General features: G+C 55.2%; 1 protein-coding gene across 3 annotated transcripts in view; it reads left to right on the top strand.

Moving 5' to 3' along the window:
- Nucleotides 1-15,706, top strand: part of DIDO1 (death inducer-obliterator 1) — a 52,532-nt gene that overhangs the window by 26,620 nt on the left and 10,206 nt on the right. For all 3 annotated transcript variants that reach the window (XM_036824550.1, XM_036824551.1, XM_036824549.1), the window contains exons 8-16: nucleotides 7,376-7,853; nucleotides 8,101-8,260; nucleotides 8,800-8,916; nucleotides 9,074-9,178; nucleotides 9,442-9,577; nucleotides 9,801-10,329; nucleotides 10,768-10,921; nucleotides 11,635-11,724; nucleotides 12,531-12,726. In XM_036824550.1, coding sequence (XP_036680445.1) covers nucleotides 7,376-7,853; nucleotides 8,101-8,260; nucleotides 8,800-8,916; nucleotides 9,074-9,178; nucleotides 9,442-9,577; nucleotides 9,801-10,329; nucleotides 10,768-10,921; nucleotides 11,635-11,724; nucleotides 12,531-12,726 — 1,965 coding nt within the window. The remainder of the gene's footprint in view (nucleotides 1-7,375; nucleotides 7,854-8,100; nucleotides 8,261-8,799; nucleotides 8,917-9,073; nucleotides 9,179-9,441; nucleotides 9,578-9,800; nucleotides 10,330-10,767; nucleotides 10,922-11,634; nucleotides 11,725-12,530; nucleotides 12,727-15,706) is intronic.

A 15,706-nucleotide genomic window follows, 5' to 3' on the forward strand; every position in this document is an offset into this window, starting at 1 on the left:
GCTGTGAATGGGAGGGGAGCAGTCACGTTGGAATCCTGTGCTAAATGTTCTCAGTTGGTTATAGGCACGTGACAGAATAAAAGGAAAACCGAGGTGTAGCCACAAAACCCTGGGTGATTGATTTCAATTCAGCTAATTTCCATCTCTGTCGACCAGAATTGGGAGACTGCCCCCAAGCTCCCAGTGTGGAGTCAGATGTAGGGCGCACGGTGAGAAAGGAAAGTTGGCGGGGTTTGGGGGAGGGGTGGGTTCTTACTTATCCCCAGTTCTGACTTCCCGGTTTTTGAGGGAGATTGGGGTGGAGGGGCGGGGAGACGGGCTGCAAGGAGGTGGTGGCTCTGCTCACAGGCGGGGTTTCTCTTCCTTCTGCCCCGCCCTCTCTCTGCACACCAGCTCCTCACTGAGCTCCTTCCCAGCACATTTACGTCTCAGAACTACGTGGATGGATAGCCACAGCTTCTAGCCTGCAGAAGGGACATGCTTTTGAGCTAGTTGCTTCTGATCATTTTTTGTTACCCCAGAAATGTCATCTTCCCAAAAGATGATTGGGAGGAGTGTAAAAGGTCGCTGGTAAACACCCGACTTCAGCCTCGGTGAGTAGCAGCTGTGCCTCTGCCTCTTCCCCAAACCATTACTTGACGGTGGCAGTGGCTGTGGACCTTCCCCGGGTCCCTACACACAGGCACAATGGGAGGGGGCCCCTCGCACACACTCAGCAGAACCCTGCGTCCCCACCAGGGCCCCCACCTGCCTCCCTGGCTGCAGAGCGTGATATTTTTCTGGATGCAGGTGATGCCGGGACAGCTCTTAGGAGGGGGCGTTTTCCACGTTGACCTGGATTCAGGTCAAGTCTCGGGTAGGTCCTTGGGCAGCCAATGTGCTGCCCCTGGAGGTGCTCTGCCCCCCACCCCCCCTTCTCCCAGGCCATTGGCACTGGCCTTGGGTTGTGGGTTCAGGGCAGCCCTTCGTGAGCATCATGGGCAAGACCTTGCTACACAGAGGCTCTGACCTGCTTCTCTCGTGGGACAGTCGGTAGATCCTTCAGGTCCTCAGGGTGATGGGATTAACATGTACTTGTTCTCTGATGAGTTTTGTTTTTTTTTTTATTGTTTTTCAGAGTTTCTGAAAACAAAAACAGTGTAACTTATGGAAACAATTGCTATTTTATTTCCCCCCAGGTCACTGTTTCTTACTTCTCCTCATGGTTCCTCTTCATTTCCTCTTCATCGCCTCTCATTACTGTCCAGGCACAGGCACGAAGAGGGCTGAAAATGTTCTTCTGAAGTGTCCCTGGTTTGTTAGGGTTTGGAAGTGGAATTGTGACAGGCATAGGCACATTTCCCCATGTTTGGGGCTCCCTAAATGGCCCTGAGATGACTTAAAACTCTGGGGACCTGAACAAATTTTGACTGGAAAATCAGATTTCTGCAGTTTCATATAGCTTTGAGAATTGAAATGGGGACCCCTGGCAGAACCTGTGCACTCAGGTCCAGTGATACGTTAGCATCCTGCCCCAATGCAAGCGTTGCCCCCTGGTCCCCGTGTGCCACATGTCCGGTCCCCGTGCTGTGGCGAAGTGGATCTGGGGACGCGGGTTTCCCAGGGATTGGTGGTGTGGGTTCCGGGAGCACGCTTCACAGGTAGTAAGAGAAGACAAGTCCCCACGGTGAGATGGGGTGGGGGGGGCGCCTGGGACCCAGGGGTGTTTGGTAGAAATGGAACGCTCGGAGAGGCATGTTTTATCAGCTGCACGAGCTGTTTTTATCTGTTTCTTCCAGATCTTCAGTGGCAAAAAAATGTGGGTGGGGACAAAGCAGCCTTGTACATCTCACCAATCTCCTCCCGCCATTTGGAGAGAGAACCAAAACTTGTCCTGATAAGGATTTACCTTGACAGCTGTTTTGAAAGTTATCCAAATAGCTGAAATTTTCTTGGTCATTGACATTCTCTCGTATTTAAGTGTTTTACTTTTTACAGGTTTTTTTAAAATAGCCAACTGTTCAGAAAATTAGTACAGGGAAGGTTTCGCATGTACATGTACTTTTTCTGACAAGAGACCCTCAGATGTACCCTGGCTGCCCCCCTTAGTTCTTGTGCTTCAGCGGGGCGGGGGTGGGGGGGGTAGAAGTTTCTAGCAGGATTGCTCCTGCTCACCTCACCTGGCTCTTTGGCCTTCGTGTAGCCTCTGGGACTCTGCATCTCCTGTGGCACTGTTCACAGATGGTCCTGCGGCAGAGTCCCTTAGGTGACATCAAGTCCCAAGGGTTCTTTCTGAAGATGCAGCTGTAAACCCTCCCACACGGTGTAGGAGTCTCAGGTATATTTGAAGCTGTAAAGTAATGTTTTTGATTTTTTGCGTGTTGCACATCACCGTGCACGTAGTCATAGTCTTACCTTCTGAAAGTTAAAGAAGTAAACCTGGAAGATGGATAAGAAGGGTTTCACTTTGATTTCTGTCAACGGAGGTCGGGGCGTTGCTGTGCACCTGGAGGCGTCAGCAAGACGAGCACAAAGGTAACGGCCGCTTAACCTGCCGGGGTCAGCAGGTGCCGCGGGCCATATGCCCCAGAGTCTTAACACGCCCCCGGCCCCATCATGTTGCCTGAAGTAGCAGGTGATGCAGGCACAGATGACAGTTAAAGTTGAACCTTGTCAAAGTGGTGAAAGTGCCTGCTGGCGGGTTTTGGAGGTGAGGGAAAGCAGCAGCTCTACTCGCAGCCGAGTCTCAGGTCTGGTGGCCAGTCCGCAGCAGTCCAGCTGGCGTAGACAGGAGAGCGGAGCGCCCGCCTCACACAGCCTCGGCCCCGTTTCCTTCTTGTGGTTCATGCTGAGGGATGATGTGACCATTTTTTTCATATATTACCAGTCCAACATGAATTGGGTTTTGGTTTTCAAAATCTGTGAAACTCTGAAAACAAGGAAGGGTCCATTTGCCTCCAGAGGTGTACTTGGTTTTTTGCAAGCTTGTTATGGCCAGTTCTATGCACCTCTCTCTTGAGGTGTAAGTCGCTCAAATACTGCACATCAGTAAGAAAAAAGTCAATCTGGACAAGCTTTGTATAGCCCCAGATCATGGCAGTTTGGCTGTGGACCCACATACAGACCCCTAGCAATGGAGAGCAGCTGGCGGGAGGGCCCCAGAGATGGAGATCAGGCCTCCCAAGTCTTCGGTGGGGATTCTCTCTGTTTCTGTGTAAGCATAACTTTACTTCTACAGGAATAATTCACTGCAAAATATTTAAGCAAAGGCACAAAAGCAAAATGGTTCTCTCTTGCTCCTTGAATTTTCACACTAGGAAAAGTCTTGACAGCCAAGAAACAAAGTTGAAATGAGAAACGTCCTCGTACACGTGTCAGGCTGAGCTGAAAATAGAGCTGTCGTCACAGTGAGCTGAGTCCACTCCCCCAACCCCTGCTGCGGCTCCGCTGTGTCCTCGGAGACCTGGCGGGTCCCGTTACCCGGTCCTCACCCGGTCCTCGTGGCGGTAGCTGCCTCGGCCTCACCACTGAGCCTGGGTGGATCTGGGGCCCTGTGGGAATGGGGTGGGGAGGGGACGCTCCGACCTGCACCACGTGGCCTGGCTTGGCGCCTGGTCACATCAGAAGCTCTTTGATTCCTTTGGCATTTACAGCCAATCATTCTGAGTAGTGTCCCCCCCCCCCCCGCCCCCCGCCCCCCACCGTGTCAGTGTGACTGAAAGCCTCCTATCTGGGAATTTTTAGGGTAACTTGGCACCTCTTTGGGGCAGGACAAAAGGTATAAAGCAGTGACCGTCCCTCAGGGTTTCTCACTGGTCCCTGTGAGGGGCCACCCCGGCAACGGCTGTCATTCAGCTGTCACTGGGCGGGGGCCGCGCGATGCTGCGCGACTCGGCTCCTGCCCGGCGCTGGTTCCCCGTCCTGCTGCGCGGCACTGTGCTCGGAGCAGCGCGGCTTCCACTCCCGCTTCCTCCTGCCCCCGCCAAGGCCCACCAGTGCCACCCAGTGGCCAGCGATGCCATAGCGCCACGGCCCACCTTGCCGTGTGACAAGGCCCCCAGTTTCGTGCTTACTGGGAAGTTAGCCAATTAGAGTGTTGCTGGTCCCTGAGTGCCCCGGCCTGCCTGGTTCCTACCGGGCTTCACCACAAACAACTCGTTTCCACTATAAACCAATGGCCAGACCCAGCAGAAACGACGTCATCTGGGGTGGTGGCCTGGCCACCGGCCAGCCTTTCCTCCTGCATCTGCTCCCCGAGATAGCACCTGGCCTGGAACTTGGGCCACTCTTTTCCCCACAGGCAGCCCCCGGGATGGCCCAGACTGGGTGCACACTCCCAGGAGGCCGTCTCCGTCCAGCAGATGGGCAGGTGGTCCCCCTGCCTCGAGCTGGCAGCGCTGGGGGCCTGCCACTGCTGAGCCACTCTACCACGGGGGTGTGCTGCTTTCCTGTTCTAGAACTGGTGCTTCGTGGTTGGTTGGTTGGTTATGCCTTGCCCTTCTGTGAACGTATACACATAATACAGTTAAAAGGGAATTTGGATGAAGAATTTGCAAATCTGATTTTAGCTCTTCTCAGAACTAATGCTTCTGTCACTGTCAGATACTTTGGCACTACACGGTGTCACTGTCATTCCAACAGCAGCTGACCCACATCCAGCTGACGGTGGGACCAGATGCAACTGTTTTCTGTTATGAGCATTTTTCCTCAAAGTAGAAGAGGGATAGAGCTGACTTACTGTTGGGGTCCACCAGTTTCCACGTTTTACCAATTTTTTATTTACGTAATCATACTTACATACGCTGTGAGACGCAGGTGAGGGATAATGAAAGTTGACTTTTAGAAGCCAGAAGCAGCTGATTTTATAAAAGAGCAGCATAATGGTTAAGGAAAGCCATCCCCTGCTTTTTAAATAGATTTTGTTCATTTACTGTTACCACTCTTGGATAGCAGGTCACTTTAATCACCTGTACTGTGAGTGTCCTAAAAATAAGCTCCTGGTTTCTGTTTTCCCTGAATGAGAGAAAACACCGGTTAGACCACTAGAAGCATTGATCTTAGGGAGTGAATGTTTTCGAAGTCAACAGGACTTGTCACTTGAAACAATGTAAATGTCACATAAGGTTTGCAGCCCCATCATGGGCGCCTCATTGAGAATTCTGGAAGCACCTTAGGCCAGCTTTTTAGAGTTGCTTAAAAGTGTGCTACTAAAATAATCTCAGCAAAGTTTGTAAAAAGTCAGTGACTGAGCTGGTTTTAGGACTCGATTTTAATCCTGACGGGTTTGTTCCTTCATCCCCTGCTGGCAGTCACAGCTGGCACCGCGTCCTGCTCCACTCCGCTCTCGTTCCTTCCCCCAAGAAGAGGGGCCTCTGTCCATTTCATTTAACCTAAGCTCTAGCAGTCCCCCCCGCCCCCCAGATCAGGTGCTGTGGACCCTGTTAGCCAAGGCTGAGCTGGTAAAGATAAGTTTCCATGTACTGAGGTATGATCGCGCCTTAGGAATATGGATTTGAGCTGATGAAATAATACACGTAGAAACGTAGTTGTTAGTCTTAGTTCCTGTGACGTCCCCAGTTCCTACTTTGTTAGGCAGTTAGCTGTGACTTGCTGACGGGACATGGGTGACAGCCAGCAGGGCGGATGTGGAGCACGAGCGGGCTGCTGAGTGGGCAGCGGGTGGTCTTGGGGAAGCCTGGACGGCTTAGCCCGGGGGTGCCGGCACACGTGGGGCCGGTGGTGGGGACAGCGTGGACGAGGGGACGCGAGGTCGGGGGGTCTCTGTGAGATGAAAATAGGAGATTTGCAGTCAGGGTTGTTGCTTGATGACAGTGAAGTACTTCTAACACGGTTCTAAGTTTTGGATGTGTGTAGCGCTGTTGCAAACTTTGTAAAATTAGATGATTTCACCTGTACTATGAAATGGAAAAAACTTGCAGTCCCTGGGCTTTTAATACCTTTGGCTGAACTGGCCTGACCAGTGCTGGAGGAAGGCAGTCCTGAGGGCAGCGCTCTGGGCCCTTCGCCAGGATGGTCACGCAGGGTGTAGGCTCTGAACGCCTTGGGGGCTCTTGTGGGGTCAGGCCTTATTTGTAGACAGGGTCTCACCTCTCCGCCCGGACTTCAGATTTTCTCCCTGCTTCACTAGGACAGTTGCAAGAAGCACCGGCAGCTGACTGGAACTGGTGGGTCTTCAACCCCTGCGTAAAATCGGAAGGCTGCTAGAGCATCTCGAAGTCTCCCATTTAGCATCTGGGGGCTCACTGCGCCGTGGGTAGTTGGAGAAAAGCCTGCGCCTGGGGAGGTGGCTTCTCCGTCGGTCCTGTGTGACGTGGCCGTAGGTGGTGTCCCTGTGCTCTCCTGGCTTGCTCCCTGGACCTCCCTGCCCCGCCCCCCCCGTTCTGCCCTGGGTCCCAGACGTTCTGGGCGGTGGGCCTGAGCAGGGCCATCTGGGAACACGCCCCTGCTCTCAGTCACGGCTCCCCATGTACCTCTGCTGGGCCGCATGCCCCGAAGACCGAGGGACTGGTCTTAGGATGAACCTCCTTGCTTGCCTCTGACTGTAATTCTGATGGTCTGATACAGGATTAAGCGTAATCAGTCCGTGCGAAGTACTGGCATAAAGATTCTCATTTTAGCTTTTGGCTGTAATCCTTGTTTGGATTAAAAGTGCTAACCTACTGTCTTACCCAATAGCGAGCTGCAGCTAGAGGGGTGTGAATGGGAACGTGAATGACAGCAGGTGGCGTTCCTGCCACCCAGCTCCTAGTGTAAAAATAACTGGTCTCCCCCCGTGTTGCAGTTTTCTGCAAACATTCTATATTTTATTGAAGTCACCCTGTCCGGTTGACCTTTGTCCAAGAGGACGATGGACACCGCTGAGCCGCCACCCCAGGGTGGCCTCGTGCTGGTCCTTCCACCTTCCAGCGCCCCAAGGGCCCCCGAGGTGGGGGTCAGATATGCATTCGAAGAGAATGTGTCTCATCCACCCTGGAAAGACGTTCTAAGCTCCTGTGCGCCAAAAACCGCACTGGGACTCTCCGTGAGCGTGGTCTTTGAAATCTGTACCTTTTCTTGATACAGCGAAATTTGCCCTTCGAGTTCCAAGCTAAGCTAACGGTTTAAATCCAGCCTTTGATAGCTTACTGGTTTATCGGTTGAAGTAAAAGTTTTAATAATAAAGCATTTCTCTCTGAAACAAAGTATATTCACTATCATAAATGTTGCCGGTAGCCCTCTTTATACTCCTTTTCTGAGTTTAACAGTTACTTTAAAAATTCTCTTTAAATCTGTCTCACAGTGATGCCTGGTTATTAGGTTTGCTGGTTTCAGGTGCACATGCTATGTGGGGTCCCCTGCACCCCTGCCTCACTAAGCGGGCCCCTCTCCTTTGCAGCCATGAAGGAGGACAGACGCACAGAGGCCAAGGCGGCGGTGGCGGCGGTGCCGAAGAAGGTGGCTCCTCCAGGCTCCTCGGGGGGCGGCAAGCAGCCCTCGCCCAGAAATCTCCTTCCAAAGAAGTCCCCTCCTTTCGCAAACACGGCAGCAGCCAAATCGGCCATCAAAAAGTCGCCACCGGGTTTCAAGGGCACCATCCCCAAGAGGCCGTGGCTCTCGGCTGCCCCCTCCCCCTCGGGCAGCGCTCCCTCGGCCAAGCAGGCAAGGCTGGCACCTGTTGCTGCCACGTCTGCTTCCAGAAAGTTCCCCAGCTCCGCTGCTTCGGTGGGCGCCGTCAGGAAGCCTGGGACCACCTCAGTTCCCCTGGCCTCTCCAGCCCCAGGACGCCTGGGCCCCGTGAGCCCCGCCTCGTCACAGCCAAATTCTCAAATTCGGCAAAACATAAGACGCTCCTTGAAGGAGATCTTGTGGAAAAGGTGGGCTGTTCCACTTTGTTTCTTATCTGTTAAAGTGGAAAGTTTTCCATGTAAAGGGTGGTTGTTTCACGATGGCCCCGCTGTTTAAGAAAAATGTCACATGTGGGACTTCCCTGGCGGTCCAGTGGTTAAGACTCCACGCTTCCACTGCAGGGGGCACTGGGGTTCCATCCCTGGTTGGGGAGCTGAGATCCCACATGGCATGTAAGTGCAGCAGTTACCGTGGGTCTTTTTTCATTCCATCTAGAGTCACTGACAGCGATGACTTAATCATGACAGAAAATGAAGTAGGAAAAATTGCACTGCACATCGAGAAGGAGATGTTTAACTTGTTCCGAGTCACAGACAATCGGTACAAGAGCAAGTACCGCAGCCTCATGTTCAACCTCAAGGACCCCAAAAACCAGGTGCGTGTCCGACCGTCAGGAGCAGGGGCAGTCCTGGCCGGGTGCTGCCCAGGCCTGGGTTAGGGCACTGGGTCCCCCTGCGGCTGTGGGTGACTGGCATGCTGTTCCCGTGGGGCCAGGTGCTCGCCCGCCTGCTGAGGTCCTTGCCACCTGTGCGCCTGTGTGCCTGCCAGGGCCCACGCTGTCTGGATCGGCCTCTTGACCTCTTACCTGTGTTCAGAAGCAGGGCACATACTCTGACTTTCCATTTTGCCTTGTTAACCCCTTGGCAGAAGGGATTTCTTCTACCTTTGTCCCTAACACTGTACCTTCTTCAGTCGATTGTGTTTTCTGTGAGGTGGTCTTTGTAGCAGGGTCAGTGCGGTGGGATTCTCGAGATCAGCTGCCCGACCTCAGGGCCCCTGTTCTCCGAGCATCGATGGGATGCTCCGGGCCCTCGTCCTGCCGCGGGGCAGGGGCTTGCCTTGCTGCCTATCTCCACATCCTCTCTAGCATCTTAGAGGGTTTTGAATGAGTGAACAAGAGATGTTTGTTTACAGGGGCTCTTCCATCGTGTTCTGCGTGAAGAAATCTCTTTGGCAAAACTTGTGAGAATGAAGCCAGAAGAACTTGTCTCCAAAGAGCTTTCCATGTGGAAAGAGAGATCGTCAAAGCCTGTGAGTGCCGACGGGAGAGGCGGCTGCGGGTGCCAGAAGCCTGACACCAGCGCCCCCTCACCCCGCCCCGGAGTGAATTAATAGCCTGTTGGCATGAGAGAGTCCCCTTGGGAAAGAAGGGCTAAGGCTTCATGTTTGTCTGTCTTTTTCATCCTAGGTGATGGAGTCCAGAACTAAATTGCATAATGAGACTAAGAAGCCTACCGTTAAACAGGAAACTGTTCCCGATATGGAAGATTCTCCACCAGTATCAGATTCTGATGTAAGCGTTTAGGATTTCCAGTGCTCACGAGAATTGACTAAGGTGATCTCGTTCCAGACGTTGTTAGGTGCCTGAATTACTGGGCAAGGCACTGAGCTGACACAAGTGTGTGTAGTTGTATTGCTTCTCAAGTACTTGTATTCAGCAGTCCTTTTTCTCTTTTTTCAGTGGTTCTTAATCACGTGAGATGTTTTTTCCATGGGTGCTGCTAATTTGCAGAGGGGGTGGAAAAGGAATGACCTCCTCTGCTTCTTGTGCTTTAGGAACAGCAAGAATCAGTGCGGGCGGCCCCCGAGAGGAGTGCGGCGCCGCTGCTGGACCTTGTCGGCAGCATGCTGCAGGACACGACCGGGCAGCACCGGGCGCACCTCTTTGACCTGAACTGTAAGATCTGCACAGGTGAGCACATCTGGGGGGAGACTGTGGAGACCCTTCTTGGGACAGCGGCATTCGAACCAAGTTGCACAGTGGAAAGGCTAGAATCGTTTCTTCAAGCTTAGGAAGTGAGCCCCTACCTTTATAGTGTTGTTGTTTTAAAGCAGTGATTGTGTGTCTACCCGTGGGCAGGCTGTGCTCTCGAACGTGTGGGATTTCTCACGAAGGCCTTCCTTCTGTTCTCCAGGTCAGGTTCCATCTTCGGAAGGTGAGCCAGCTCCGCAAAAACAGAAGTGGTCAACTTCTGCCAGGAAGGAGGACTCAAAGCCCAAGCATGACAAGCCTGCCTCTGAGCCCGCTCTCAGCTCAGCCGATGATGCGGCACCAGAAACTCTGCCCGAAAACGCCTCGGAGCCAGACCTGGAAAGCGCTGCTCGCGCCCATTTGGAGGGAAAGTCCCTCCCGGTGCCTCCAGAGGACGGCCGCCCCGAGCCCTCTGCCCTGGAAGGCGCCCCCTGCCCGGCCCCCGGTGGCAGCGGAGTGCTCACCACAGTCACGGTGTCCGGCCGAGACCCCAGGACTGCACCAGGCGGGCCGAGCACGGGCACGGCTACCTCGGCAGCCCGCGCAGACAGCACCCACCCAGCAGAGCCCCGACAGGACGTCCCGAAGCCTGTGCCGACCTCCGTGACGGTGCCCAAGTCCATCCTGGCCAAGCCGTCCACGTCGCCCGAGCCCAGATACCTCCTATCGGTCCCGCCGTCGCCAAGCATCAGGTGCGGCCCCCGTGTATGGTCAGAGCAGCCGAGCTGCGGCCTTTCTTTCAGAGGAACAGAAGGAGTAGTAATGAGTGATTCAGTCGTTTGGCTCGGAAATCCACCCAGAAATACAACTCTCCTCAATTTTCTATTTTAAAAAGGCGTTTTTTTAAAGCTTCAGTTTTAGGATGACTAATTATCACCTTAGAAATATAGTTCTTGAAAACTGGAATTTGAATTTACAGCCATCCAGTTTGTTGCCTATATAGTTCATATTTGTTTGACCAGAATGTGTTTATATCATTATGATTAAGGTAATTAATTTGAAAAAATAAGCTACCAAAACTTGCAGGAATTCACTTTGCTTTTATAAACATGTTAAATAAATAAATAAATATTGGGGATTCTTTGGGCAGAGAGAAAGATTCACGTATTTTCTGTGGTTTTGTTTTACAGCATCTCAGAGTCCCGGTCCCCTCCAGAAGGAGATACCACCCTCTTTTTGTCTCGACTCAGCACCATTTGGAAAGGATTTATTAACATGCAGAGTGTAGCGAAGTTTGTCACTAAGGCGTATCCTGTCTCTGGATGTTTTGATTATCTCAGTGAGGTTAGAACCAGGAGGGAGAGAAGTGTGTGTGCGTGTGCGCGCGTGCGTGTTTTCCACAGGCACTCTCATCCCGCGCTGGAGTCAGGCGTGTGACCACCTTCCTGCTGAGTGGACACACAAGCACCTCTGAAGGCAAAATAGGGGTTGCTGGGCCGAGTCAGCAGGTTATGCGGCTCGGACAGGGGCAAAAATTCACATGAGAAATCAGACCCTCCATCTTTTCTGAAAAAGCTGAAGCTTGTCTTCCTTCTCTCTCTGTTCCGCTAGAGCTTGTGCAAAACCTGGGTGTGCGTGTGCCCACTGCAGGTGTGGCCAGGCACGCGTGACCTGCCTTGGTGTGGAGGGGCACACACGCCAGCTCTTCTATTTTTCAAAGTTAACAAAACAGCACTAGCATTTCAGACTTAACAAGGAGTGCTCAGTCACTTCTGAGACATACCTGGATCTTTACTGTATGTGTATGTTCATAAAAGACAACAGTCAAACATTTTGCTAAATGTCATTCTGTTTAGCAGAAGCGTATCCTCCTGCCACCCTTGGGTTTGGTCACTCATAATCCCGGATGTTAGTCGACTAAGCAGCATTTGACACAGTTACTGCCGCCTTGTTTGGGATAGTTGCAGTTTTCTTAGTTGTGAATCTCGGGTAGTTTGGGGTCTCTCTGTGACCGCCATGGTTCCACCGGCCATTTAATCAGAGTCTGTTTCACTTAGGACCTGCCCGACACGATTCACATCGGCGGAAGGATTGCCCCAAAGACAGTCTGGGATTACGTCGGCAAACTCAGATCTTCAGTGTCTAAGGTACCTGCCCACAGTCTGACCTCTGCACCCAAGGAAGAAGGGGTTTGTTTACACACGACTCGCTCTTTGACTTCTCATCTTGAGCGTTAATACTTGAAATGTCTCTAGTTCGTGAGATATTTGCAGGTGAACGTTTAAGTTGATAGCTGGCTAACCTGCGAAGGGGTGTCTGAGTAGCACGACGGTGGAAGCTTTGTGAAAGCGCATGTGCGGTTCAGAGTTAGAAATACAGATGCTCTGTCCCTTCTTGTCTGAGCTGATGGAGTAGAGGTGGGGGGAGGCGGCCGGGCTGGAGTCTGTGAACCCCTGAGATGCGGACGCAGCTGTGTGTCTGCGTGTGCAGTGCTCTTTGGGGGAGGGGCTCTGGTTTTCACTGGGGTCACAGAAGGGTTACGACCCTGGTCTAGTTCAGCCCTCCCGTTTCGGAGCTGCGGGCAGCTCATCACACGCTTGGTGGTCACTTAGCTCTGTGTCAGACGCTGCCCCAGGCTGGCCCTGCACACACTACCCCATCAGCACGAGAGCCCCAGGAGGTGGGCTCTTTGTTGAGGACAGTGGGGCTAAGTAGTTTTGAAGCGGTTCCTCCAAAACCAAGGTCAAACCCAGCAGTCTTGAGACTCGGGCCTGTGTCCCCTTCACCAGCTCCTTGTCCTGATGTGCTGGGGAGCAGGGTTGTGACAGTCAGAATCGGAGCTGGTCGCTTCTCTCCTCGCTTCCCTCCTGCTTTTGGGGCTTAGGTGCAGGATGAAGCGGCTGCCTTTCCAGAGTGGCCACGGTCAATGCTCCCCGCCCTCTGTTTGCTGCAGGAGCTGTGTCTGATCCGCTTCCACCCCGCGACGGAGGAGGAGGAGGTGGCCTACATCTCTCTGTACTCCTACTTCAGCAGCCGCGGCCGCTTTGGCGTCGTGGCAAACAACAGCAGGCGCGTCAAGGACCTCTACCTGATCCCGCTGAGCGCTGCGGACCCCGTCCCCTCCAAACTCCTGCCCTTCGAGGGGCCAGGTAGGCCCCAGCCTTCCGCCCACACGTCCCCCTCACGCCCTGCGGAGTCCCTCACAGCGAGCTGCGTGCCTCACCCAGACCCGGCCTTTGGCAGCGGAACTTGGGAGCAGGGGTGAAGCAGCGTCGAGCTGTGGGGCTTCCCGGATAGTGGAGGGTGGCACCGGAGGTCCCCTGAGGAAGGTGTGAATTGTCTTAGGAAAGTCCTGTGCAGAGGGACAAAGCCGTCCGGAGCCCGCCCGCCTCGTGTGAGCAGGGTGTTGGCGGCAGGGGCTGGGCAGTGCCGGGAGGGCAGGGCCGGGGCCTGGCCTGCGGGCTTGCCTCCTTGCAGGCGTCCGGCTGAGCCTCGTCGCCTGTCCTCGCTACAGGCATTCGTTTTGAGGAGAAACGAGAGATAGCGTTGAGACGGGAACTAGTTCTAGAAGTAGTCACTTTGAAATCTGCTGCTCGAACTCTTATTTTTGGCAGACCACTTTCTGTTCACTCATTCCTTAGAAAGTGCTGCTTCTAAAGAATTACTTACAGGCTGACCGGAAAGAAAGTTCAGGCTTGTCAAGGGAGCTAAGGGTGATTCCAAGGGGGACGTGGTCTCTGGGGACCCAACTTCTCTTAACCCCGAGAAGTTGACGGGACTTAAGTCTCGCAGAAAAATGCCTAAATGGGAGTGTCTCCTTGGCCGTGGCGCCCCCAAAGACGGCTAAGCCTAAAAGATGCTGAGTGTAAGCCGCGGTCAGCGCTCTTGAAGCGCTTGCTTCTACGGGCGGCGCCTCCGTGTCCGTGGCCAGCGCCCCTGCCGCAGCCAGGCACTTACGCGGCCCTGCGGCTGGGCCCAGCGTCCTGGTCGGTCCCCGTGACCGCAGGGCTCGTGTTCCCTGCCACAACACACGGAACCGTCTCAGTGCCAAACACGTTAGAAGCCAAGCGCTCCGGGGGGCTGTCCCACTCCTCGCGCTAAAGCGGTGCCGCCTGACGGGCAGCAGGGAGGGCCGTGGCGGAGGTTCTTGGTGGGCAGCTCCTGGGGCGCCGGCCGGCTCCCTGGACGCCGTGTTCCTGATGCAGCGGTGACGGTGGTGAAGCCGACTTCCCGATACCATGAGGAGCCTCCGGTCAGTCACAGGGGCGGAAGCCTGTGTGGGGCCTAGTGTGAGCGTAGATCCTGTGACACGCACACTCTGCGCGTCTGTAGCAGCGGGACCTGGGAGGTGACGAAGCCCTGTTTCACCCGTGTTGGAGCCCCTCTCGGCTCCACCTGCAGAGCCCGCGGTGGGATCTTGCCTGACTCCGTCCGGGTGCACCTTGTCACACGAGCAGGGGGCTGCCGGGTTCGGGGCCATGGACAGACCCTGAGGGGGCAGAGGTGGACGAGGTCAGGTGTGGTGAGGAGGCAGGGGCGCGGGGACCACCGAGGAGACCCCCAGTAGGAGCCGCGGCGGGAGCTGGTGCAGTGCTGGGTTGGGGCCCGGCTGGCAGAGGGAGGGGGCCGCGCTGGGTGTTCCGGGGTGACACGGGGACAAGGAAGGCGGGGCAGGGCGCTCACCTCATCTGCGAAGTGACCACACTTGATGACCAGCGGAGTGGACGTCACTCCTCCGCCTGCATTCCCAAGGCTGTCACTTCCTGAAGGGGACGCTCCAAAGCCTGCAGGTTTCATCCACGGTAGAGAACGAATGTTTCAGTAAAATAAAGTAGTGAGAAGGGTTTTGGAAACGTAATTGTATGGGTAATTTTACCATAAACTTTGAAAGACTCTTTTTGTTAATCGAAGGGCTTCTAAATCTCAGCTTGTTTAATTCAGTATATATGTTTTTAATTCTCCTGATACCTTTGTTTGATATTCACGTCTGTGTGTGCTCTGTACGCTTGCGCATCAGCCAAACTGCCTTGGCCCCAGGCCACGTTACCTACCTGAGCGGCTTCGCACGTTTGTATCGTGACTCGGCGCTCCCTGGGTACAGACGTCCGTGTGTCCCAGGCTCGTGGCGTGTGCGTCACGTGCGTGTTGTGTGTGTGCGCGAGTGTTTGGAAGGCGGGCCGGCGCGTTCCTCCTGTCCGCGCGGCGTCCTGTGGCGGCACAGGTCCAGTCTGAGGGCCGCCGTGCCCCTGGACGGAGCAACCAGCGGGCTCGAGCACGTGCTGCCCGGCAGCGCCGCCCCGCAACCTGATGGGAGCGCCCTTGACCCCGCGCTGCCCAGGGTTGTCGCTGCCTGAGGCCGCAGGGCCAGTGAGCGTGGAGTCAGGGTCCGCCCCAGCCGCACCTCCACCCCAAGGCCTCGGTGGGGCACAGGCCTCCCACTTCGGGCAGCCCGCCAGCGGGCGGGCCCCTGGGAGGAGGAGGGCAGGTCTGTGGGGGTGGAGAGTGCCTGACGCGGCACGTCAGTCTCTGGACTTGGGAGCCCCGTAGATTTTGACAGCGTGGCTCACACTGGAGAAGCAGGTGAGGACACGAGGTGTTGAACCCGTGTGCGGAGCCGGGGAGGCCGCGCGGCCTGCTCGCGGTCAGCGTCCTCTCCGCCCCGCGCTTGGATGGTGGACACGGGGCGGTCTCCGCGCAGAACCTGCAGCGCAGTCCCTGCACGGCAGCAGAGCCCATCCGAGCCGAGCCCGGTCTGCCTCCAGGGCGTTTTGTCCTCCCGGGCTCCCTCGACTTGTCCCAGAGGTGCCAGGCCGTCACCACGTCACACAGCCTGGAGGACGGCCGGGAGGCCCGCGTCCCTCTGACCCAGCGGACAGTCCTTCCACTGTGGACGCGGCTCAGCTCAGTCCCACGCACACTGTCGGGGCTCCACCCCTGGGGACTCGGGTCTCGGCTGGTCTGCGCGTCTAGGGGCTTTATTCACGGAAGGAAGACCAGTCAGATGGGACGCTGGGCCTAGGCCAGGGCGCCTGGCCCTCCCGAGGGGCTGGGGGGCGCCTGTCGAGGGCCCTCGGGCGTCTAAGGTGTGGACCACCCCGAGCAGAGGACAGGGACCGGCCTTCCACGGCA

This window comes from Balaenoptera musculus, chromosome 15 (genome assembly GCF_009873245.2).
Source record: "Balaenoptera musculus isolate JJ_BM4_2016_0621 chromosome 15, mBalMus1.pri.v3, whole genome shotgun sequence".
Classification (NCBI taxonomy): domain Eukaryota; kingdom Metazoa; phylum Chordata; class Mammalia; order Artiodactyla; family Balaenopteridae; genus Balaenoptera; species Balaenoptera musculus.